Source organism: Arvicanthis niloticus, chromosome 16, assembly GCF_011762505.2.
Source record: "Arvicanthis niloticus isolate mArvNil1 chromosome 16, mArvNil1.pat.X, whole genome shotgun sequence".
In the NCBI taxonomy this organism is placed as follows: Eukaryota; Metazoa; Chordata; class Mammalia; order Rodentia; family Muridae; genus Arvicanthis; species Arvicanthis niloticus.
The window spans coordinates 31765386-31791510 of NC_047673.1; the positions used below are offsets into that span (position 1 = coordinate 31765386).

The window sequence follows — 26125 nt, forward strand, 5'->3', positions numbered from 1 at the left end:
CACACACACACACACACACACACACACACACACGGCAGGCAGAAAGACTGATTCTGCATATGAAAGAAATAATGTGTTTGAGTCTGACTTACTCAACATGAATTCTAGTTCCATCGGTTCTCCTATAAATGACATTATTTCATTCATTTTTACAGATTAATAAAGTTTCTTTGTGTATCTTACCACCGCTTTCATCGGCTCATCTGCTGACCAGCATCTGGACTTGTTCCCTATCTGGATACTGTGGATACTGAAGCAGTAACATGGTGTGGATTCCTTCAACTGTCACTCTGGGAGAAGTATAGGTAGGTCTATGGTGGCTCTCCATCCTAAAATCTAAATGTGTGTATCAACTAATTTAAATCTGTCTAATAGCTCAGTAAGCTTATCTGTCATATCCCATTTTAAATAATAAGATGAAAACACTTCCAAAAAACTTAAGCCAGGTTTACCTAACTACTTCACAATTTATACCTGTCTCTTATTAACATACCCAGCTGCCCATCTTAAACAAGGAAAGCAATTGTGCGTCTTTGCTGCTTTTCTTGCCTCTTAATCCCATTTTTCTACCTGCCTTCTTATAAAAACCAGCCTCATTTCGCAAAATGATTATTGAAGTCATGACCTTGGGGCTTGTCTGGTCTCCCCAGCCTCTGCTCCTTCTTATACTCCCCCACTACAAACACCTTCCTCGAATTCATTGAGATTGTCACTGTCTCCTTGCGTTCTCCTCTCCCACAACAACCTCTACCTTTACCTGGCATGCCCTGCATCAAGATATAACCCTATGTTCTTCGTATTTATACTTGGTGTTTTCGCAGTCCAGAATGCAAGCCCGGTAAGCTATGGCGAGAGACTAAATGGCATTGCTATCTCAAGCTTCCCTTGATAATCCTCCCAGTCGCTACTACCCTTACCTCTCTGGTAACACAGCAAGCCATTCACTCATAGTTCAGTACTTAGCCTGGCCCTATGGCTCGTTTTCTGACAGTCCCACTGCATTAGATAAAACATCAGACCATAGCTGTCTTTCTTGATACCCTAACAAGTACTACCATATATAGCATACACAGTACATGCCCAACAAGTGCTTCCACTGTAGTCATAAGGAAACAAGAGCCTGAATCTTACTTCCAGTACAAATTCTAACACTATAAACTACAATTACCTTCTCCCTTTATGTAGAGATAAATGGAGTCTGATGGAGAGGCCACTTTGCAGTGAATGATAGACCCACAAATTTAAGGTTACTCAAAATCCATGCTCAGACTTGAGCATGCGCCCCTCTTTCATTTAGTTATAGGTTATTATTTTATGTATTATTCTCTATGTATATGTATACATATATTCCTAACACCAGTATCTGTTAAATTCACATACTAGGTGGAAATAAATACTAATCCAATAGCTAGGGTTCCAAGAGAAGAGCTGCAGGTCACATTGATACTAAAGCAAGACAGAATCTTCTAGAAAAACTTTCTTGTAAAAAGTAAACCAAACCTCAACCTATGGGAGTGAATCTCCCACAAATCACTTGTTTTACCTTCAGAGCCCATATTCTGAAAAATTTCAAACTCTGTGAAACATATGAGACCTGAGTTTGAACATCCAACAGCTGTGTGAGGTTTCTTTTTTTTTTTTTTAAGATATTTTATTTATGAGTGCTCTATCTGCATGTACATTTGCATGCCAGAAGAGGGCATCAGATCCTATTATAAATGGTTGTGAGCCACCATGTGTTTGCTGGGGATTGAACTCAGGACCTCTGCATGCTCTCAACTCCTGAGCCATCTCTCCAGCCCCCTGTGTGAGTTTTCAAATAAACCCTCTGAAGCATGAACATGTGGATAACAATTACCTTGCTGTGGCAAACAAACAACAAACAAATACAACCCCTGATCGTTACTGAGACAATTAAATACCAGCCTATAAGGAAGGCGCCTGAGCCACGGTTCCTTTCAGGACAACTCCTTCATCATGCTATCTTGACCACATAACCTCTGCAGTGGGCAATTACTTTTCACCCTTATTGCAGTCCAAATCAAATCACATCTCCCAAATATAAACCTTTCTTAAAGTTTCAGATGAACTGAGACCACTCATAAGGTGGTAGGTAGTCTTGTATAAATTAATTTAACTAAGGACTAAAATCTACAGAGTACACAAGAAAACAAACAAAGAAAAAGGAAAAAACAAAAACCATTCTTCTGTGACAGATAGAGCTCTTAGGTACTATTTAGTGAAAATGCAATGTGAGCTCACCCATTTAGCATTAACAAGAAGCCTGTGGCTATGATGGTTGGTCTAGCCTCTTCACCACCCTCTGAAGATAGGGGAAAAATGCATGAGAATTGAATTAAACAAATACTCTGCTGTATTTAAGACATGGTCACAGAAGCATTACCTATATTCTAGGTGATAAGTAAAATCGCCAGTGATGACACCGTGGGGCCCAAGGGACAGTCTTACAGCCTTACAAAGCACCTCATACCTCATATCTAACTCTGAGCTCTCGCTGTAACACTGCTAGGTGCATGTTGGAATCCATCTTACCCGACAATTCCATGGTCTTACTTCAATACCACACATCACGGTACCACAGCTACCAAGTTGGAAAATATAAGGAAATAAAACCAAACCAAAAACTCTCCAGGTTTCAGAACTACAGGAGCAATTATATTCAAGACCAGTGCTCAAGGAGCGCCATGCTAGCTTTTCCGATACTCAAGGGTGGTAGCCAGGAAACATCTCTCATAAAACTAGACATGGTGGTGCATAATTCATCCTAGCATTAAGGCTGCTAAGCAAGAAGACCTCAGCTTCAAGGCCAGCCTGGGCTACCGTGTGCTGAATTCAAAGCCATTCTTTACTGCATGGGGATATCCTGTCTCCCAGCAACAACGAATCTTCCATAAAGCAATGAAAAGAAATATCTTGATTCTATCTATGCAGGTCTATAAACACCTACGACCATTGATTATAATAATTAAGAGTTTGTTGTAATTTGGTAAAACATGAAGACTCTAAATGATCAGCTTCCTCAGTTAAACACAAAGAGAACTTGAAAGATGTGTGTCATGAAACAAATTATACAAGCCCATTAGTTTAGAAATCCCAAAAGCCAAAACATCTATCTGTATGCTGACCCAGGCCATTTTCTTATCATTGAGAAGATACACCTTCATGACCTACTATGTAACCTGAAAAAAAAAAATGCCCTCATGTACCTGACTGCGCTGTTTCATTCTTCCTACACAAGAGTCCCCCAAAGTCAGGCTTTGTGTTACATCTGCCTTCCTCCTCTGCACTCAGATCCATTCCGGGTCCGGAGGACAAGCGTTTCAAGGGCAGTCTATGTAGGGCTGAAAATACACCTTAGTCTCCACTGCCAAAAATAGAGCTGAGGACACACAGGCGGCCCCAACAGCAGCCCAGCGAATGTTTTGAAAACTACTTATTATACAACTGTCAAAAAAAAATGTGCATGTTTAAAGAAAAATAACCCATCAACTGCACAGAATAAAAATTTTTTTTTTAAGTGACTATCTAATCTCTCCTCCTCAGGATTTGTCAGGTACTGTTGCAGACATACTGCTTTGTTTACTATGTAAGGAGTTTTGTTTCTTTCATGCGTCAGAAACCAATGCATGTGACCTGCAAATGACCTTACAGACCCACTGCTCAATCCTTTCCCTTCTGACTGTGGCAAAGTTACCTGACCCGTGTCACAGAGCTGGTCAGGAGTAGAGTCAAGTCTTGAAAAGAGGCTTAGCTTCCCGGATTTCTATGTTGCTGTGCTTACCAGCTCTGCCTTGCCATTTCTTAAGTGTGTCACGGTACGTTTGAATGCTTAAAGCTCCTGTTTGTTTTATTTCAGAACAACACACAACCTGATTGCATAAGTTATTTCACTTCAAATATCAAAATATATTTAAAAATATTAATTTACTTTTTTCAAACCCTATCAAAAGGAATACTCACATTCAACAAAATACCGAATCTGAGCTTTTTTTAATATGCAAGTTTGTTATATTTTGACTCATTCACACTCGACAAAGCATAGCTGACTACAAATTACGAGCCAAGTTCAGTGATATTATTAGCAATTACAGGCCACTCGTTGCCAATACACCAGTTTTCTTCACTGTTCCTAAAAGCAGATTGCAGAGCTCACTTACCACAAACAGAGACTTGGACTCAAAAGTCTCATCCATGCCTTGCTTCCCCAGCCCTTGCTTTTGCAGTGGAGCTTCACAGTCCTGTTCACCCTTTTCAGGGCTAATCTGGTCGATGTGGGAAAGACAAGTTACATCCAAACACTCTGAGCTTTTCATTTTCACGGGGAGAATGCCTTTGATCTTCTGGAAGAAGGCAGCTACGGACCCGGTCTCACTCCCTGCATGAGGAGAACCTGTCTTGTCAACATCCTCCCGGTTGGATTTCGTGGCAGATGTTGTTCTTGGAACCCTGAGCGAAGCATTTTTACAATGAGTTGTGACTTGTGCAGCCCGGCTGGTAATGAGTTTATTAAGCTGTTGCTTGTGTGATTTGTTAATTGGGATTTCTGCTTTTTTGTCGGCTTTAAAGTCAGATGTTGGTGTTTTGCTCATAACTGGCAACTGTTTAGAAGGCACTGTTGAGGGTGAGGAGGCCCCTGGAACCTGAGGGTTAGGTGTGTCCTTCATTAGGGAAGTGTCTTTGGGTTGCAACACTGATCTGGACACAACTTTGGCTTTAACATTTTTGAAGTTTGGTCTGGGATAACTTATAATTTCTGTCTTTCTAACTTTACTGCCTACAGTGGTATTCGTTTTGACAGCTGATTTTCCCAGATTAGGTTTTGATATATTTGTTGGTTCTCCTTTCAAGTTGGGTGCACTTCTAGCGTTTCTTGGTCCATTCTCCACGTTACTGTACTTCTTCGTCACTTCAACATGTGAAAGTGTGAAGCTCACATTGGGGGGTTGCTTAACTAGTGCTGACCCAAAAGCTGGATTATCTGTGCTAATGGCTCCGCCATTGTCATCCCAACCCATTTCATAAGATGAAACCCTCTGCCCCGGAACACTTCTCTGGGTCAGCTCTTCAGTACTACTTTGGATGTCTGAGTTGTTGTCATGGGAATCAATGTGTGGGTCTTCAGTCGCAGTGACTATACACTCAGAGTCCAGGACTCTGGTTTTACTCTTATCAAAAGCTGGCACCAGTACTGGGCATTCACCATCAACATGACAGCCGGACAGTGTTCCTCTTAGATTTTGGCCCATTTCCTGTTGAGCATACGAGCTGTGTGAATGTGTCTCACTGTTTGGGTCATCTTCAGACACACAATAGAACTCCTGTAATACAGACTCATTGGGGACCTCCATGCCATCAGAAACCAGTGTCACAGCTTGTATCTCTTTTTCTCCAATCAGTCCTTGCCCCGTCCCATCTGTGTACTCTTTGGTGACATTTCCTAAAGAATACTGACACCGAGTTTCAAGGTCTGGACTCTCAGTTTGCATCAGCACATCAGAAATCACTGTATAGGCTGTGTTTAGGGTCTTTGATGGTGTGGCTTGAAGGTTTTCAAAGTTCTTTCTATTATAATTAATCTTTCTCACACCTATCTTAGAGGAATGGGGTGGTGTCTGATCAGAGCAGGACAATGCATTTCTGTCTCTCACTGTTGTCTGCAGACCTCCAGGAGCATGTAAAGGCTGATCCTGTTCAATAGCTTGGTGTGCTATAAATGTGTTGTTAACTGTGTCCACTCTCATGTCATATGTTTGTTTTATCTCCAAAGTTTCGGGGGAATCTCCACAAGTATAATGGTTGTCAGACTCGCACACACAGGGCTTAGAGGGATCAAACCTCTCATCCTGGATTGCCTCTAGGGACTCAAAGTTACTGTGCGGGTCTGGGGGCTTCCCTGTGTTTACAAGTGCAGGAGACTGGCAGGTAAGCTCACTATACATTGCAAATTCATGCCTCCCCATGAAATCACTTGAAGGCTCTGGGTAAGCAAGTGCTTCAACACACTGATGGCTTAAGGAGACACTTTCACTACTGTCCACAGCAGGATCCATTTCATAATCGACCACCATGTCATCTGGGTTGTCAGAGTTCCAATTCCTGTGACTCACTGAAGGGCGCTGGGTGGATGGTGGTGTTTTGTAGTATTCAGATGGATTTGAGTTTTCATCACGGATAAATACATAATGCGATCCATCTTCGGTCTTATCTGAATTATCATTGTTCATCCTGAATATTAACCTTAAAGCTCTGCCATTTTATCTTCTCTTCAAATTCCTTTTAAATGAGAGTAAATGAAAGATGGATGGTCCAGCTCCTCCCCTTTCTACTGCTTTAAGCCCAGTTCCAAAGACTGTAGTCTTAGATGATGCTCTAAAGTTGAAATGATTTGCTGGTCCCTGGAAGAAACAAAACAGTAAACTCAAGTAAATGTTAAATTAGTTTAGATCACTGTTTCCACACTAACAACTCATGACACTGAATGGAGGAGGGGGGACCCACAACATCCACTAATCACTGTCTTTCAAAGAAACCTTTTGGTGTGTAAAGGAATGGAGCATGATGATAAGGAAAAGCACATAAAGTTTCCTACTGATGTCACCTCCCTTCCTGACTCCCAGAGACTTCTCAGAGAGAACGGAACTCACTCCGAGTGCAACCATCTTTCTTTCTTACTGGTCAACAGTGAAACGATTCATCCTAATTTCCCTTGGCAGTCCCAATCTATGTCCACTCTCCCAGCATAATTCCTAAGTGTCCCTCTCACTGCCAGAGGGGCCCCTACTCTGCATAATTACCAGGGAGACCATCAGGCCCCACAAATAGCCTCTGTTAGAGGTTCCTCAAAGTGAACAAAGTCACTATGTGCTGAACTGTATACCAGTTCCAAATAAATGGATCCATTGAAGCCAACCCCATCCCTCAGGTTCCACTATATAATGAAGACTAAGTCTGAAGACAAGATCTTTAAGGAGGTGAGAAGTGTTGAATAACAGCATAAGGGAGGGGAACTTATCCACCAGAATTGCTACCCTCCTGAGAGGAGATACCAGAAGGTCCTCCCCTTCCCCTTAGGACACCCAAAAAACAAAGGCACTCAGATCTTCACAGAAGCACTATTTACAATAGCTGAAGAGTAAGGGTGGGGAAAACCCACACCCATCAACTGATAAATGGTTTAAAAATGTACATTTATGTTCAGAATACTCTTTAGCACAAAAAAAGTTTCATTAGATACATGGATACTGTGTTGCAACAGGAAAATATTACACTAAGAGAAAGAAGGCATGCGAAAGACAATCTATTAAAATAACCATCTTTAAAAAAAAGTCCAGAAAATGCAAACTATAGACAAAGTACACTGGGGATCTGTGTGGGAAAGGACGGAGGGGACAATGTTTTAGGGGTTAGTAAAATGTTCTAAACTAATTTTGCTCCTAGTTTTACACTGCCATAAACAAACTCAATAACTCAATTGTGTAATTAATAGCAAACTTTTAGAACCTCCAGAAAGATCTCAAATCTGGGCCATGGAGAGGGTAAAGGTGTTGGCTGTGGGACTGGAACTCAGGGCCCAGAGCCCACGTTAAGGTGGAAGGAGAGAGCTGACCCCACAAAACTGTCCTTAAGAATGCAGAGCTCACACAGATGCCATGGTGATGGGGAGACCACGCTCTGAATCTCTCTCCTCATCCTCATACCCTCTCCCCTCTCTCTCTTTTAAAATTTAAAGATTAAATAAAATCCAGGGTTTTTTTGTTTTTAACAAATAAAGTTGATTAAAAGCCTAATATGGAGACCAAGAATGTATGTCCTCACCCTACTTCCAGTTTACTCTCTCTACTTCCTGTGTGTGACAAAATGTTCTCTCTCAGTTTCCAACTCTAGCTGTCCGCTGCCATGCCTCCCGCCATTATGGGTTCTCTGTCTAGAACTGTAAGCCACAATAAACCTTCTGATGTCATGGTGCTGAGTTCTGAGTGAATATCTGATGGGGACCATGACACTGAGTGTGTGATCTATAAAATTCTGAATTAAGAGCAGATCTGATCTCCCCACTTTGTGATCTTTATTGCTCCATATGCAAACTCCAGTGACTCGAGTAAAAGTCACAATAGGAACAATGGAGTACCCAGTGGCTCTGGTATTGTCACTAACAGTTTTGTGTGTTCTGATCATGCACCCTAAAAGTAGCATCTGCTGGTGCAAAGGCAGGGTGGACTATTTATCTTCACAGTACGTGTGCACATATGTATGCATCCACATAGACACACATGCCCTAAACTCACATACTCAAGGTTCTGAATCCTACAATGAGAGCTGCAGAATTTATATATTTACTGTAAATTAGTCAAGTCCTTGGCTAACCTTTAGTTAAAAGAGATCGCTAAAAAGATTTTAAAGATCTTTAAAGTTTTTTATGAAGTACAAATTATCGTTTTATTACATGGATTTACTGTGTATGTGTGTGGGCTGGAGTGTATTCCACGACACTTCCTGGAGGTTGGAGGACAACTTGTGACCACGGCGTGGGTCCCAGGTTTCAAATTCAAGTCTTCAAGCTTGGTGGCCAGATATCTTGCTAATCACAGAGATTAGCATTTTTAATCCAGTATAAAATACATTCAAGCTAAATTTTAAAATCAAGACCATTTACCCTTTCTCAGGAGCACCAAACGATGTACTTTTCTGCTTCTTGAAGGGTAGTGATTATTTTAAAAATGTGACATGAGGGGTCATTTTCTGTCATTTACTTTTCTGTTGCTGTGATAAAATACCATAACCAAAACAACTTAAAGAAGGTTTATTATGGCTTAAAATTCTACAGAAAGGGCATGGCGTCGGGCAGCTAGAGTTGGAAACTGAGAGATAACATTTTGCCACACAGAGGAAGCAGAGAGTCAACTGGAAGTGGGGTGAGGACACAAATTCTCAAAATCACCACCCTCCCCAATCGTGACACCTCCAACACCTCTTTAGAGTTAATTAACTTCCTCCAAACAGTGCCACCATGTGGGGACCAAGTGTTCAAATACTTAAACCTATGGGGGACATTTCATTCAAACTGTTAGTGGTTAAAGAGAAAGTAGGGGATAAGGGGGTGATAAGGGAGGCAAATAAGAAACAGGATACAGACGGATGAAAATCCCACACTAAAACCCATTATTTCCCATGCTAACAAGAAAAGAAAGAACAAAGAAAAAAAAAAAAGGAAACGCCTGCCTGGGAGGGGTAGGAAGGTAAGGGCATGGAGGGACGGAGGGAACCCATAATATGTAGATGTAAACAAGACTGCTCTGCTAGTATAAGCCTCATTAGTATGATTACAGAAGTTATGAGCCTACATGAACAGGGTCGCTAAATTCAATTAATGAATTTTTATTACCCAATCACTCTTTTCCAGAGTACATAAAAAAATGATTCCATAAAAAATGTTTTTAAAAGATATATATTTAATTAACGGTTCAAATTGCAAAATTAAGTTATTCTGAAAAGATCCATTACTGGAGAAGTTAGGGCACCAGTCTCACGTTGTATATTATTTAAACGGTTGCCAGTTTTTCTCTTCTAACATGTCACTAAATTAGATGTCTTTACCATCTTTGACTTCTCACCAACTCTGGAAATATTTTCTAGAAATAAAAGTAATATTAAAGTCAAAGAACAAGGCTATATAATGTAAGACTAGACATTGTGAGTCAGCTTTGGGGGTGTTGTTACTTCTTTTTTATTTGTTTTTTCTTGGGGGTGGGGTAAGGAGTTGTTTTGTTTTTTCAAGACAGGGTTTCTCTGTGTACCCCTGGCCATCTTGGAGCTTGTTCTGTAGACCAGGTTACCCTCAAACTGAGAGATCTACTTGCCTCTTCTTCCCCAGTTCTGGGATTAAAAGCATTGCCACTACCACCCAGTATCAGTATTCTTTATAATACACATATTAATATGTATAAATAACAGGCATATGCTCTGACTTGTGCGTTTTGTTAAAAAGGAGTGGTGGGGAGAGGCTGAGGTAAGGGAAGGAAAGGGAAGAGAAGGGAGTGCAAGGTGTGGCACTTGAAAGGAGGGGGGGGGAACCATTAAATGTGTAGCCAGTTTGGCCTAATGGAAGAGGAGTTCCAAGCAATGTAAGAACCCTAGCTTGTTTTGAGTTTAAAAACCATCACCACCACCAAACAAACAAAAATAAAGATGACTAAGGAAAAACATGCAAGTATATCCTCTGACTTCAAAACACACAGGCACATTTACATACACTCGCATTCACACATGCATGCACGCAGGCACACTGCCACACAAAGCACACTTATATACTCGTATGCATGCACACAGGTGCATGCACACAGGCATACTGTCTCAGGACCAATTTCATTCCTCCCTTCTTTTAAAAATTCTACCTAAAGGTCACCCACTATGTGCTAGTCACATATTCTATGACTTCAGCTCACCTGACTCGGTCTTCATATTCCTACCATTACAATATAATTTGCCTCAATGTTAAAAAAAACTCCAAGGTTACTGTCTTGAAAACATTTTTTAAATCAAAATAAAATTTAACAGAATTAAAACAGAGAAGAAAAGGAGGGGGGGGAACCTTGGGAGCAAATCATTCTTACCCCATGATCTCATGTTCATTCAGTAGCTCTGTCTAGCAGAGCAAAGCAGAATGATCACGTTCCCCTTTGAAACAGAATTATCTGGAAGGAGAGATCTTCTCTGAGCACAACTTGGGCAAGACAAAACAAATTTGAGAATACAATAGGCAGTTCATCCAGAATATCTTTAAAAAAATAAATACACATTCTCGAAACATTTTAGGTCAAGAGTTGACAAACTAGCCACCAGGCAGGAAGATTGTGTGTTCAAGTATGACTACATACTGTGATCTTGTCTTGCAAATAACAACAGGACAATCAAGAACTGAAAAATAGTAATAATTATACTCGAAACCTCAGCTTTAAAATGGTTAACTCAGCTCAGTGGGTAAAGAGTTCAAATCCCCAGAACCCATATCAACAAGGCACAGAAGCACATGTCTATACTCCCAGTCCTAAAGCACAGTGAAGGCACAGCTGGGAGAATCCCTGGATGCTCGCAGGTCAGCTACCCTGATATACACGTTGGAGAAGAGACCCTGACCCAAAGTAGGAGACAAGCATTAACACTCAGGTTGTCCTCCAACGTCCAATGTGCACACTGAGGTACAGATGTGGCTACACTCAGACATGGAACATGCATACATACTTAAGAGTAAAAATAAAACTGCCCCAAAACTTGAACCACCATCATATAATTGAATTAATGAGTGCTGACATTCTTAATCCTGGAAGGAATTTTAGAGATCCAACTCAAACTGGTTAATCTCACAAATGCAAAGATGACCTCTGAGAAATCCCTGCCCCCAATTGCTAATCAGCCATGAGCAGATCTCTATCAGGTTAGACAACTCTTGGTTGTGTGCTGTGTTTCACTAACTAGCTTACAAGCCCAGGGGATGCTTTTGTATCAGCCCATGGATTTATATTCTTTTTGCCCGCCAAGTCTATTCCTACCATCCCAATTTAATTCAACATGTGATAATTATGAAATAAAATGTGTTTGTATAGGTCAAACAAAGGCTAGTGTAACTAGTTTATGGCCATCCAGGGCTTAATTTTATAGCTATTTAGGTATGAGCTGCCATATTTTACTGTATATAAATACAAATATGGTTAAGAATTATAGTTTATAAATCACAAAAATCAGTCACCTTAAAGGCTTTTCGTTAAGTTTCAAACCAGGACAAATGGTTCAGGTGCCTATTTAATATATCAAAGCAGATGCTGGCCAACAGGTTCTCCAGCATCCCTCAGTCTTAACTGTTACAGGGCCCTCCTGGCTGGCATAAGCGGCCCCTACTCTTAACACTCCAACGCAGGGGGCTGGGCTGCCCTTCTCTATATAATCTAACCATTTTGGTTACCTGCTCCCCTTATGCTTTAGGCTTCCTGGCTGCTGCACCTCGTCCCTTGCTCTCCCCTCTCCCTCTCCTCACAGGAGGGCACAGCTCAGGGTCACGAGCGCTCTGGGCTCTCCCAGCAGACCCTGTCTCTGGCTATGCTCTCCCAGCTATCTCTAATTAAACCTGCTCCACCATACCTAGGAGCCAGCATGCTCCCCTCTGCCTTTCCCATATATCTTTTCCTGTCTACTTTTGAACAACACACAAGTCACAGCAGTAGCTCAACTCCACAAAATATGTGCTCACTGGTAAAGCTGTGGCCTAGGTCTGACAAGGCCACTTCTGCTAACAGCTCACCATGGAGCCATAGCCAGTCTCAGGCAAGTCAGGAGGGACAAACTTCCCTTCTACCCAGGAGTGGAAGATCTAGAAACAGTTGTCCAAAGACTTAAGGGAGTAGGGGAACATTTCTCTTACAAATTAGGTCATGTACATAGCACATGATACCAAATTAAGATGAACACTATCTTTCTTCTGGCTAAATGACAGCCTTTCGACCAATGTCATTCAGTGATTCAAAGCTTCCTGAGAATAAAAGGAAAGCTGAATGGGAAGGAAGGGCAGGTTCCTGCTTGTCACTCAAAAACAAAGTGTATTTGATGACTAATGGGGCTGGCTGGCTGGGTACTTAGCCCATTTCTTCTTCCTTATTGTCCTCCCTGTCTTGTGGTGAATGTCATACATTCTACACAAGAACTAAGTGGACATTACATACCCCACCCCTCTAGGCTTATACCATACAATTCATAATCCTTCACATTCTCTCTCTACAGGGCTTGACACAGATGAACAAAGTGTGGCCTTCATGTGTCAGCATGTTAAGATGCTGGGACTATGGATGAAAGAGACCCAGATTCCCACTTCAGTGACTAGAAGATCGCTAACTAATCACAGATCCTCAAAGTACCTCAGTGAGAGAGCAAACAAGTAATTCTGTATTTGAAAAATGACTTTTTCTGTGTGTGTGTGTGTGTGTGTGTGTGTGTGTAAGTGTATGGTGTGTCTGTGAATGTTTATATGAGAGTTTGTACATGATTGTGTGTGTTTGTGTGTATGTGCTTGTATATAAGTGGATATGAATGTGTATTTGTGAATGAGTGTATGTGAATGTATGCATGCAAGTGTGTAGGTGTATGAGTGTATGTGTGCGTGAGTGTATGCGTTTATATGTGAGTGTGTTTGTATGAGTGTATGTCCGTGTGTGAAAATGTATGTGCTTGTGTGAGTGTTTGTGTGAGTATATGTATGTTTGTGTGGGTGTGAATATGTGTGTGTGTTTGTGTGTATGTATGTTTGTGCATATGCATGTGCATGTGAGTGTGAGTGTGTATATGTATATATGTGTATTTGCTATTTTATTGGCATGGCTACCATAGATTATATTCTAATAATACTGTTGCTTTGGAGGGAGAGAGTAGTTAACTAGGTCACTCTAGTCATTCTTTTTTTTTTTTTTTTTTTTCTAGATGAAGACTTCATAAACTAACACTTGCCTAATAGGAAAAAAAAAAAAAAAACCATTGGATCAGTAATTCTTTGGGGGTTGACTGAGTGACAGAGAAGTCTAACTTCCATGTCTGTGAACACAGAAGATGTTCAGTCAAGCAAAGAACTTCTCAGGTAGCCTACCACAAAAAGGAATTTTTATGTATTTTTCATCACAAAGGAAGAAAACTGTTCTCACCAGACGACAGAAGCTTATCAAAATAAGTCCCTACATGCTAAACAACCTCCCTATTCCTTTTCTGTTATTAAATCTTCCCTGGATTTGCTTCTGTGGAATCTCCACATGTTAATTAGTTCAAAGGTTGGCAAACAAGTTCTATAAAGACAAACAGTAAGTATTTTTAGGTTTTATAAAATACACAGTCTGGAATGTGTTTACTCAACTCTGCTCTTGTAGAATAAAAAATAGCTGTAGATAGTAAGATAGTATCCAAGTGAATGTGCCTGAGTGTTCCCCACTAAAACAACTTACCAAAAAGACAGTGGGTGTGTGGGCATCAAAAAGACAGCTTGCATAACCCTGGGCTGGCATAATGGTCACACATTAGCACCAGCCACTCGCTACACTTCACAATCATCAAAACGCACAATTCTTCAGGTTTAGTTTCTATTTCTTGACTCAGAGAAGTTACTATTACAGTGCACCTCAACATGGGCTCCGTACTCTTATAATTAATATTTATCTTCATTAAATAATCAACTCAAAAATCTGATATAGATTTTTTTAAAAAAAGCAAAAAACTATACCTAATTTGTTTTCCAATTTAATAAAGCCTGCCATTGATTATGTAAACTATCAACTTCAAAATATATATACTATGAGATCTTTGTAAAAAATAAAACTACCCCAATGGTAGTAAAGTGTGTCTTTAATCCCAACACTCAGGAAGTACAGGCAGGCAGATCTGACTGAGGTCGAGGCAGCCTGTTCTACAGAGTGAGTTCCAGGACTAACTTTCTCTGTGTAAACCCTATATTGAAAGACCCATGTTTAAGCATGAGAATTAAGACACTCTTAACTGAAGATGTGTTGATCTGTTCAAGTTTGACACAGGTGCCAAAGACCATAGAACTGAAAGCTCACTCAAAAAATAGAAAAAAAAAAAAAAAAAAACTCAATAGCCATGCAGTTTAAGGACAAGAACCCAACTTACAGTTGATGGTGGTTAAATCTTTGTAAAGTACCATATGGGAGAACACCCAGGACCAAAGAAGACTGCCCTTCACCAATAGAAGAAGGGTATCTGCCTTATCCATCTCAATGACTACATGTAAGTCTAATCCTCCCATTGATGTCTTCGTGATGCCCCAGCTTCACTGTATCCTGGGTCTCCAAGTTCCCATAGCTCACAGTCTTATATTGGATACATTAGATACCTAGTCATTACTCATTCTATCCTTTCTTCCTAAGCATAGACAGATGCTTTTGTCATTCCATTTAATTTAGGAAAAGATTCTGTCCCCAGCTTAAATTCTGATATAAATTATAAAATCTTAATTGTGCCTGGTGGACTCAAAGGCCTGTCATTATGATGCTTTAAAACACAATAAAAAGAATATACAGTATCAGTCAATATGTGGCTCAAAGAGCTATTTTAAGTACGTTCTGTGAAATTCTCCATCATTCACAAACAAGTCTTCAGCATCAACAGTGATGGTCTAGATAGACATCCCAGTATTCAGGAGGTAGAAGCCATGAATCTGGGGACAGCTTGAGCACACAGCAAATTTGAGACCAGCCAAAGCTAAACAGCAATACCCTGTTTCAGGGATGGAGGGATGGAAGGAGGGAAGAAGGATAATTACACATTGAAGAAAGTCCTGGTAGAGCTGCCCAGACTGGAGTAAAGCTAAGCACTCTTCTTTTGTGCTCCTTTTTTTTAACTGCTGAGCTAAATAAACTCCAGCAACAAAGACAAAGGATCAAGAATCAAAGGCATGACTCTAAGGCTGGAAGACCAGGAGCAGTCTTCCCTGTTCACAAGCAAGCACTTCTCAGGCATAAAGGCAGGTGCCTGTTATCTAAACTACAGAGGTGTGGTGGATTGAATAGGGTACGGCCCACATAGACTCCTGTGTTTGAATGCTTGGCCATGGGCATTATTAGGAGGCGAGGCCTTGTTGGAGAAACTGAGTGTCTCTGTGGGGACAGGCTCATATAAAAATAAATAAAATCTAGACATGATGGTGCACACCTAAAACCCCAGAGCTAGGAGAGAAAAACAGATCACAGGGATTTATTGGCCAGACAGTCTAGCTGAAACCAATGAGATGCAGGGCTCAATGAGAAACCCTATCTCAAAAAAAAAAAAAAAAAAAAAAAAAAAAAAAAAAAAAAAAAAAAGCAGTTTAGGAAGACATCCAAAACCAAATTTTGACTTGTAATCAAGCCTCAGGGAAGCTGATGCAGGAACATTGAAAGGTGGAGACTAGGCTGGGCTATGTCGGGAGACAGTCTCAAAAAGAAAAGCTCAAGAAATGAAAACGTGATGTATTAATGATGGACTGTGGTGTTGGTGGACAGAAATGAATGTATTGTTTTCAACACAGGGAAAGGACGGAGGACGGACAGAAAGGAATCGCTTCAAAGCACTGAGCAGCAGCGTAGAATTCTCTTAAAAACAAAGTGGTCCTTTCTTTCCTTATCTGTGGTTTCATTTTCATGGCTTCAATTACCCATGGCCAGCCTTGATCGAAAAGCCTACACGGAAAATCCCAGAAATGTACAATTCATAAGCGCTAGGTAACTTTAACCACAGTGTATGATTCTAACTGTTCTGCCCTTACCATTATGCTCTTGCTACACCTACCTGATAAAGTGACCTTTATCATAACTTTATATGTGTAGGAAATAAACAACGTCCAGACCGCTGGGAAACACTCGCACGCAGGCTTCAGTTATGTCCCAGAAGTCTTGGAATGAAACCCTAGTAGACAGACAGACAACTACTGCTTATCTTCCTAAATTTTGTACTTATGATAGAAAAGAATTTTAAATTATGTTAAACAGCAACACAGAACATTCTCATTCCTATCTTCTCTATTGAGGATTATCTTCTCCCCCCTCCTTTTTTTGTCTTCTGTTTGTTTGTTTGTTTAAGACAGGGTTTCTCTGTGTAGCCCTGGCTGTCCTGAAACTTACTCTATAGACCAGGCTGGCCTCGAACTCACAGAGATCCACGTTTCTCTGCCTCTTGAGGATTAAAGGTGCATACCACTTCCACCTGGTTGAATTATCATACCAAATGAAGCTCATATTCATTTTCTTATTTTCTAAAAATTTCCATTTTAGTGGTGTGTGTCTCTGTGTATGTTTCTGTGTGTGTATGTGTCTGTGTGTATGTGTCTGTGTGTGTATACACACATTCATGAAGAGACCAAACCCAGGATTTCATGCATGCTTTCCAGACACGTTACTGTTAAACTATACCCGTAGCCAAGAAATGACTTAAAAAAAAAAAAAAGCAATCAACATTGAAACATAGTTCAATATTTCAAAGCCACTGACTCTAAGGGTTAGAAAAGAACTCAAAACTTACCTATGGAATTCTAACAGTCACCCAACCAACACATTAATGCCCTTTTAGTCCATAAGCAAACAAATCCCTGCCCACACCAGAGATATCTATGATAGTTTTATGTCCAGAGTCATAAAACATGTACTGAACTTAATATGTAAATTCTAGTTAGATTCAAATACAGAAAACTGTCTGGTAAGTAGTGAAAGACACAAATTGTCTCAGTCATGCATTAGTTTGCATAGGTTAACTTATGCTTATGTTTGCATAGGTTTCCCAATCAGCCATCAGATCCCAGGCTCCGCCTCTCCCCTTCCTGCAGCAATGCAAGACCTTGGATCCCTGGCCTAGAGTAGCATTATCTGGTTTTGCTGGGCAGGGTGGTAGCAGGCATGGAACCTGCTTTCTAAAACCTGACCCTAACAGCAGTGGCTATACTTGCAAACTGGCTAGCAATCCTGGCTGGCTGTGTATGTAGCAGAAGATTCTGTATAACCAAAGATGAGGAGAAAATGGAAAGTGATATCCATCTCTTCTTGCTGCCTCAGGCCTAGTTTTCTACCCAGATCTGTCTGCAGCAGATCACCATCTGTACTCCAATCTTCTTAAGGTTTATGTCTGGTGTTTCCTGATAGGTTCAGATTTGCACTTGGTCTCCAGCATGTGACACTATTTGGGGAGGCTGTGGACTCTTCTCTTCAGTCCATTTCCTAAGGTGATTCATGGTGGCTTTGCTTTTGGATCTTGGAGCAAAACACGTATTCAGTCAAAATTGTAAAGTGATAATATGGGTACCACTGAATCCTAATGAATACAATTCCGGACACTATTTAAAGCATGCACTGGATAGTTGCTATGTGCTGACTAGAATTAGTTCCCAAGAGGCTACATACACTCTGCATTGGCAATAAATGAAACATAGCTACTATTAACAATGTTGCTTTGGAGTGAAAACACCCACATGCCACAGGAGTAATGAACAGGACATCTGGGGGGAGGGGGGAGGATGCTGATCTCGACAAAGTCAGAGGAAAATATAGAGGGCTTTGTCCAACACAGAGCCAGGCAGTGCAGGCAGAGGAATGACATAGGATAGGATCCAAAGTGCAGGGGAGGCTGGAATGTCTCGAGGAAGAAGCTTCATGAGGCAGGGGCAGTAAAGTTGGGTAGGCAGTGGGGTCAGCTCAGATTCTGTTTATATGCTCTGGAGTCTGCCGGAGCAGGGAAGATAGATGTTGACAATTGCCTTGGCTGAGATGTAGATCACGTTCTACTGGAGACAAGCAGGAGGCAGGAAACTGTTAGGACCGAGCTGAGCTGATAGAGAGGTGGGGAGGAAATCCAGACAAAAATCCAGACGGAAAACCCAGACGTGCTCCCAAGGCCCGGCACTGTGTAATCTGCACCACACAGGAGACAGTGTGGCACACAGCAAGTGCTCAATAAACGCCTGTTCAATTAAACATAATTTAAAAAGGATTACTTCACTTAAATTAATATTTAAAGAAGAAAGCCACAGAAGATAGTGTGGGAAGCTGCTGCATAAATAATCTATGATGTTCTTTGTTGGTACAGAAAGGATTTCGAGCTTTAATTTAAACTAGAGGAAACATGATGTTCCCTTTTCTTTATAAAAAAAACTAATCTACAGGTTTAGGACCCGACTATGTAACAATAAGGGCAGAAAGGTTTACTACAGGTTTCAGACAAAGCTTAAAGAATGCCAGAGAGATCTGGGTTAAAATGAATAATTTATTAAAACACAGAGAATGATACTATTTAATCATCCAAAGAAAAATAATTTGCTTCTTTTTAAAACACAAATTTAAGAATTTTAAAGTAGAAAATGTAGCAAAGAATATCAGAGAAACTCTTTCATACCATTTTTTTTTTTTTTACAAAAGAAAAACATTAAAACTACCTCAACAAAGATATATTTATCTCTCACTCAAAAACTTGTAAGATTTACATTTAAGATACATTTAGTGCTAGACTTGGTGGGGCATGCCTTTAAACCTAGCGCTCAGGATTAAATCCTAGTGTAGAAGGAAACAAATCACTGAGTTGGAGACCAGCCTGGCCTACATAGTGAGTCCCAATAGTGTGTGTGTGTGTGTGTGTGTGTAAATTATTAAAAATACATAAAAATATTTTAAAGATTCTAATTTTAATTAGAATACCTTATAAGGATACTAAAGTATTAACAAGTATCTAAGAAACAGATCCATATTTATCACCGGCACAAAGAGAATCACTGCAAACCCAGAAGAGAACCAGAGCACACCAGAGCTCTCAAAGCTTCCATCACCCACCCCCCAGGAGAATCAAAACCGGCAACCAAAGAAAAGCAACCATTTCACATCAATAAACAAAGAGGTAACCTATCACTCATGTTCAGTTTAAATTTCATGTATAAAGGGTTGTTTGTTTTTTGGTGGAGTGGATAGAGAGAACCTTTGGGGGTTTTGGGGGGCAGGTTGCTTTTTTTTTTTTTTATAGCTTTAAAAATGCTAGGCAGGCACTCTACCAATAAGCTATAGCACCTATTTTTAAAATAGATCTTAATTCTATTCATTCATTCACTCATTCATTCATTCATTTAGAGACAAGATTTCACCTTGTTTCTAGGTTGCTCTTGAACACTTTGTAGTTGTAGGCAGGCCTTCTGTCTCTACCTACACAGTAGAAATGACAGGCTGAGACACCCAGCCCAGCTCTTATGGTAAAAATGTAAATTAAATGAACTTCAGTTCTGTTACAACCAGTATAGCCAGAAGATCTTAGATAATTTATGGTATACAATCAAAAGCCTTGGGGTGTGACCAATGTCAAGGTGATACACACCTTTAATCCCATTACTCTGGAGGAGGAGGCAGGTAGATCTAGGTAAATTTGAAGTCAACCTGATCTAAGAGTCCTAGGACAGCCAGGGCTATATTGGGAAACTCTGTCTCAATAAAACAAAAGCCTTTGGAGGAGGGGGGAACCTAGGAAGACTGAAGACCCAGGTGATTATGCTAAAAATACCACCACTGAGAAAAACTCCTAGCAAACACCCGCTAGAAGTTAAGAGTTACCACACAGTCAGTTAGCTGGCCTACTGAGGCACAACAATCTGATTCCTACAGCTTGTTCAAAAATACACTTTCTGTCCAAAATTTTCTGGCTCAAAAACTTCCTGGAACTTTCAAACCAGAATGTGAGGCCCCACAGTCACTCTTCAAAGCACACTCCCAGGAGCTTAGCTGTCTGATCATGTTTAATATGGGCCTTTTACAGTAACTATACTTCAGGGTACTATACACTATCTAAATGGCCCAATATTATTCAGATGATCAGAACAGATAGAAGAGTTCTATCACATGACCTCATATGACAACTATCCTTCCCAACAAGCAGGTATTATTTGTTCACAGTAACCCCTGAGCCATAGCATAATGGCTCCCACATTTAATTCCAGCCCTTGGGAGTCCAAAGCAGGAGGATTGTCATAGGTTTGAGGCCAGCCAGAACCATATGGTGAGTTCTAGCTTAGCCTGAGCTATAGAGCAAGACCCCATATCATGTCAGAATGGCCAAGTCAGCAGCTATAAAGTTAAACATGACATATCTTATTTGCTAAAGAAAAAAAAAAAGAGAAAGATATAACTTTTTGACTGTACCTTAAATAATCTCTTTATATCAAGGCAGAAACTACAACCAGACCACAAGAAATCCCATCAGTTCATATGATGAACCCTCCCTGTAGACCATGGTTATTCAAAGACCAACACAGCCTTCTAGTACTAACAGAACTGAGTGTGACAAACACAAACACATACACACACAACTAAGAAATTTGCCTCGGACTCTGTGCCAATGAAACACTGTAACTTCTCTGAGATCTCCCAGGCAGAAAACCTGCAGATGTTTCTTGGTGACACTGTAATACATCAACTGCAGCAGAAGTCATAAAAGCAAAAGTAATGTTGACCTCTGTACAGTGAGCATCTTTGGTTCTTTGACAGGTTAACTAAGCATTTACTGGTACTAGGTGACTGCTTCTGGCATAAAAAAATAGGATTGCTCCAAGGACTCAGGTAATCATAAAGAGTTGAAAGTTGAGGCCAACCAGAGCCATATGGTGAGTTCTAGCTTAGCCTGAGCTACAGAGCAAGACCCCATGTCAGAATGGCTAAGTCAACAGCAAACAGAGTTGAAAGTTCAATATGTCTCCATGGTCAATGTGGAAATATAAATTTAAAGCTACAATGTTTTCTGTAATCCCAGAATTTATCAAAGTAGAGGCAGGAAAATTATACTCTGGACCAGTTGGAATTGCTTGTCCCAAAACCACAACCTTGTCTCAAAAAATAAAAACGAACAGTAATAAAGTCTTTCTTAACCTGCCTACATTTTAACGTCTCATTTCTTATGTTTATTCTTAAACATTTCATATTTTAAACTTAGATTTTCTCAATCTTTACATTCATGTTAATAAATAATAGTATTTAACAACACTACTATTATTAATGATAGAATATTATAAAGCGAAATTCTATCGTGATGTGTAGTGACCATTGACAATGACTCACTCTCATGTAGGGAACACTTAACAGAGTTCTTCAACATTCTGTTTGATTTACATACTTCTACTTTCTTTGACAATTTAAACGCTAAAATACTAAAAATAGATTCATGCACCAAAACACACTGTGTAGATTTTATTTCTTTATCATCATGTCTTTCATAGAAACTTGAGTTAAAAGATCTGGAACTCCTTGGTTCAGAGCCATGGGTCAGCGAACCTGCTCTTTCTTTTGAAATAAATAGTTTGAATAACTAGTGTCTTCAGAGCTATTTGTTATTGCACAAAACAGAAAATGCGTTTTTTTAAAAAAAATGCCTTCCAAATTCCAATAATAACAGATTATGTGAATCAGACACCTGAAATGCATGCCAAGGAATTTTGCAGGCAGGCAGTGTACATACAAAACCAGACACTACCACAGAGAAATAGTTCTTGAACGGAAATAGTGTCTTCACTAGTAGCAAACACGGTCCACCCACAAGAGATAGGCTGATTTACAGATGACTCATTTTCCTGGGCGAGCGTGTGTGTTCATTTAATCCAATCAACTTACTCTGCAGTGAGGAGAGAAACCTGCAGGGAATTGAGGTTTCCAGTAATACTGCATATCTACTGCTTATCTCTGAAGGTCAGGCTTACACCAGCGTCTGCGGGACAGAACTACCAGGGGGTGTCATTTGCCTTAAACATAGTGCTACTACTGCCCACTTTGCAATTATCTGGAGTAAAATCAGAATTAGAATCTCTCCCCTCCTCCTCGACTCATCCTCCCTCGTTGAGGTATGAAAAACTAAATTTCACCTCGCATTTAGAACAATTTTTTATCTCCTTTAACTGTGTCCTTACAACTACATTAGGAGAAAGGACAGGAGTTCATACAGTAGTACTGCATGAAGAACACCATATTCATTACAAAGAAAGCCAGATGCTGGAGTCAAGGCTGCAAAGCAAAACAACTTTGAAAAAACAGCCAGGAATGTTGATGCTACCTATAATCCAAGTGTTCAGGAAACTGAAGCAGGAGACTCATGAGTTTAAGGCCTGCCTGAGTTAAAAAAAAAAAAATTTGTCTCAAAAACAAAGCAAAAACTAAAGTAAGTTATTTCCAGCTAGTTTTTGTGTGAATTTGACACATGCAAAAAAAAAAAAAAAAAAAAAAAAATGTCAGTCATCTGAAATAAAAGAGCACCAATTAAGACACTACACCCAGAAGATGCAGCTATATGGCATTTGCTTAATTAGTGATTAATGGCGGGTGGTCCAGCCTATCGTGGTAGGGCTATCCCTGGGCTGGTGGTCCTGGGTTCTGTAAGAATGCAGCATGAGCAAGCCAGGAGGATCAGGCCAATAAGCAGCACCCCTCCATGGCCTCTGCATCAGCTCCTCCATCCAGGATCCTACCCTGTTTGAGTTCATCCTGACTTCTTTCAATGATGAACAATCATGTGGAAGTGTAAGCCAAATAAACCCTTTCCTCTCCATGCTGCTTTGGTCATGGTATTTCATCACAGCAATGGTAACCCTGACTAAGACACTCTGTAAATGCAGACTAAGGATCCTTATTGTTTGGAGTAGCTGGTACTGATTATACCACAGGAGATTTAAACAAAGGGACTCATAATTATGACTGTCATGCTGTGTCCTCTAAAACAAAAATTAGTACTCTTGCTTCCTCGTAGAAGCCAGCTTCTTCCGTATTGATGTCATACCAAAGGAGCACTGTTGGCTACAATCCTGGATAGCAATTAAGATAAGAAACCAGTACATTCAGTACTCTTCTGGGTCACAAAGCAGTGTAAATTTTTCTGCAAAGAAAAGCTAGACCAAAATACAAGAAAAGTATATCCAACCACTTCGATAGCACATTATCACTCAAGGATAAAGGTGCCATGAGACCTACGTAAAAACATTTCAGACCTTGCTTCTGAACAGCTAGAGTAGTTCTTCCAGTGTCTGACAATGCTCAGCCACCCAAGACTCACTGCAAACAAACACAAAGGAATAAAAATAAGAGACAAGCAAAATGGACACAAGGCACCCTTGAGAGAACACTGGCACAGAACCAATTTAAGATTGGGTATCGGGGCTAATTAATCTATCTTAGAGGAGCAGGAGGCAGTTTTTTAAGAAAATCTGCTAGAAACAAAATAAATTTATGCAAGAGAAAGAGAAGAGAGGGAGAGAGATTCCTTCTCCTGATTCCACAAAGATTATTTTAAAAGTTCAATTTGGCTAAACAAGTACTTCTTGTCTTTACCCACCCCCACACTACCGATTTGCTAGTAGGAATCCAGAGGAGGGAGATTAAAAGTAGAAGAACTTAGGGATCAAAACCAAAGAAAGTAGTCAGTGTGTGCCTTCAATGGAATCTAAGCCTTGTGCATGTTAGGCAAGTGGTCTAACCACTGAGCCACATACAACTCAACCCTGAAGCTTTTACATCGGTTTGCAATTCTCCCATCACAATGCCCAGATTGGGCAATAGGGAAATAGGCTTTGTGGGTCAATGCTGGTCGCACTGTCCTTCAGGATAGTCCAAGGATTCACTGGGGTTACCTTAAGTGGTCTAAGAGCCCTGACTCTTCACCACTTTCCTACACAAGGGCAAAATGATTCCTTACTTCAAGGTGGCATGCAAACCCAATGGAATTCTCATGAATTCTGACCTCTTCAACCACTCTAGGTAATGAGAGTCAGCTCTGGCATGCATCTCCAGGCTCCTCTATCAACAGCTAGCACTTCCAAAGAAGAGACATGGAACCAGAGCACTGGGTGTGGAGGTAGGGCTGGCTGAGATGGTAACCAAGTTGCTCCCGAGGACACATCCTCCCCCACTCTGACTCCTTCAACCATCTCCTAATTACACAACCTTCAGAGGTAGGTCCCCACTCTTTACCTATTGTCCTTCAAAGTTCACTTGGTGATCTTAAGCAGACACAGGTTTCCAGGCTGAAGACAAAATCCCTTTAATCCATAATCCAATCAGTAATAATTCAGGAAAACCTATTATGGTGCTTTGAATGAGGAATGTCCCTCAGAGGCACCTATGCTTATCACCTGATCCCCAATTGGTGGTGCTGTTTGAGGGTGGCTATGGAACTTTTAGGACATGAATCCATGCTGAAGGAGGTGTATCGTTGGAGGCAGGCTTTGAGACATTATATAGCCTCACCCAACTTCCGGGTTACTTCTCCTGCTTCCTGTTTGCTACTGAGATGTGAACCCTTCCTGCTGCTATGGCTCCTGTGCCTCAGAACCCTGATAGACTCAGCTGTGTGGAACTGCAAGTTAATAAATGAGGTCGGTAAGTTTCTTTGGATTGTAGTATTTTATCGCACCAACAGAAGACAGTAAGCTACTGGTGTGAAGATCCTACCCTTGGTTGGTTGGTTGGTTGGTTGGTTGGTTGGTTGTTGTTGTTGTGTTTTGTTTTTTTGTTTATTTTTGGTTTTGAAGGAAGGTAAAAACCCTCTGGGAAACTTTGGCATACATACAAAAGTGTTAAATGCTCTTACATAAATGGCCTCTAGCCCGGTGACTAGCAGTTTCTGCTCACCTTGGAAACCTCTTGAACACCACCTTCACCATCCACATTATTCAACACCACTGTCTTCCAGGCTCCTGCAAGCATGGTCCCTTAATCTCTGCACATATCTGGCAAAGAATTTGAATGTCTTCTACCCTCTTCTAAGAGCTTGCCTGAGACCAAATTAACACGTAACATCCCAAATTCTTTGGTAAATTCCAAGGCAGCATAACATGGAGTCTGTAGCACACTTGTTCCTCATTACTCTTAGTGTGGGTCTATAAGGAAAAAGAAGGGGGAAAAATACAAAGTGTACAGACTGGAAGAGAGGGCACTAGGAAGCTTAATGTGGCCCCTAAAACATACGCTGGAAAAGATACTATAATTGTTAAAGGGATTTGAGAGAGAACTGCTCTGCCCAGGAATCCTGGAGAGGGTGCAAGGGTGAGGGAGGGGCCAGGCCCCACCCAGCTAAGCTTCCAGTTTGTGTAAGAAATTCTAACAATTTTTTCTCTTGCTAGAAAGCAACTGCATATCAACACTGCTAGTATAGTTCAAGAAGGTTGAGAGTATACTGCAAACTGGCAGTGCCATCCACATGGTGCCAGTTTTAGAATCATGAAAGATATAAGAATGGTGGGGGGGGGGGCATGTCATGGATTCTTTCTCCGTAGCTTCGAAGAGCTGCTGAGGCCAGACAACACATAGCAGGGCTACAGTCTGTGCAAGAAAACTCTGAGGGACCAGGAAGCCCTGAAAGGTGGTGATGTGACAATGTAATCATGAGCTGTAGGAGACCCCAGGATCCTGGGATGCCATCTTTCGAGGAGAGCTGCATACTGGGAATGGAGCCATCCAAAGAGAGATGTTTGCTGCAGGCAGCAAAAGCTGGAAGAGTGGAGCCACCTAAGTACTTTGAAGGCCCAGATATCAGAGTTCCATAAGGGTTTGGTATTTGTCTTGCTGGGTTCAGGGTTTTACTTTAGTAC

General features: G+C 40.7%; 1 protein-coding gene across 3 annotated transcripts in view; it reads right to left on the reverse strand.

Moving 5' to 3' along the window:
• Mtus1 (microtubule associated scaffold protein 1) overlaps positions 1 to 26125 on the reverse strand; it is a 141994-nt gene that overhangs the window by 88617 nt on the left and 27252 nt on the right. For all 3 annotated transcript variants that reach the window (XM_076914049.1, XM_034520024.2, XM_034520023.2), the window contains exon 2: positions 4179 to 6416. In XM_076914049.1, the coding sequence (XP_076770164.1) occupies positions 4179 to 6245 (2067 nt within the window). In that variant the 5' untranslated portion in view covers positions 6246 to 6416. The remainder of the gene's footprint in view (positions 1 to 4178; positions 6417 to 26125) is intronic.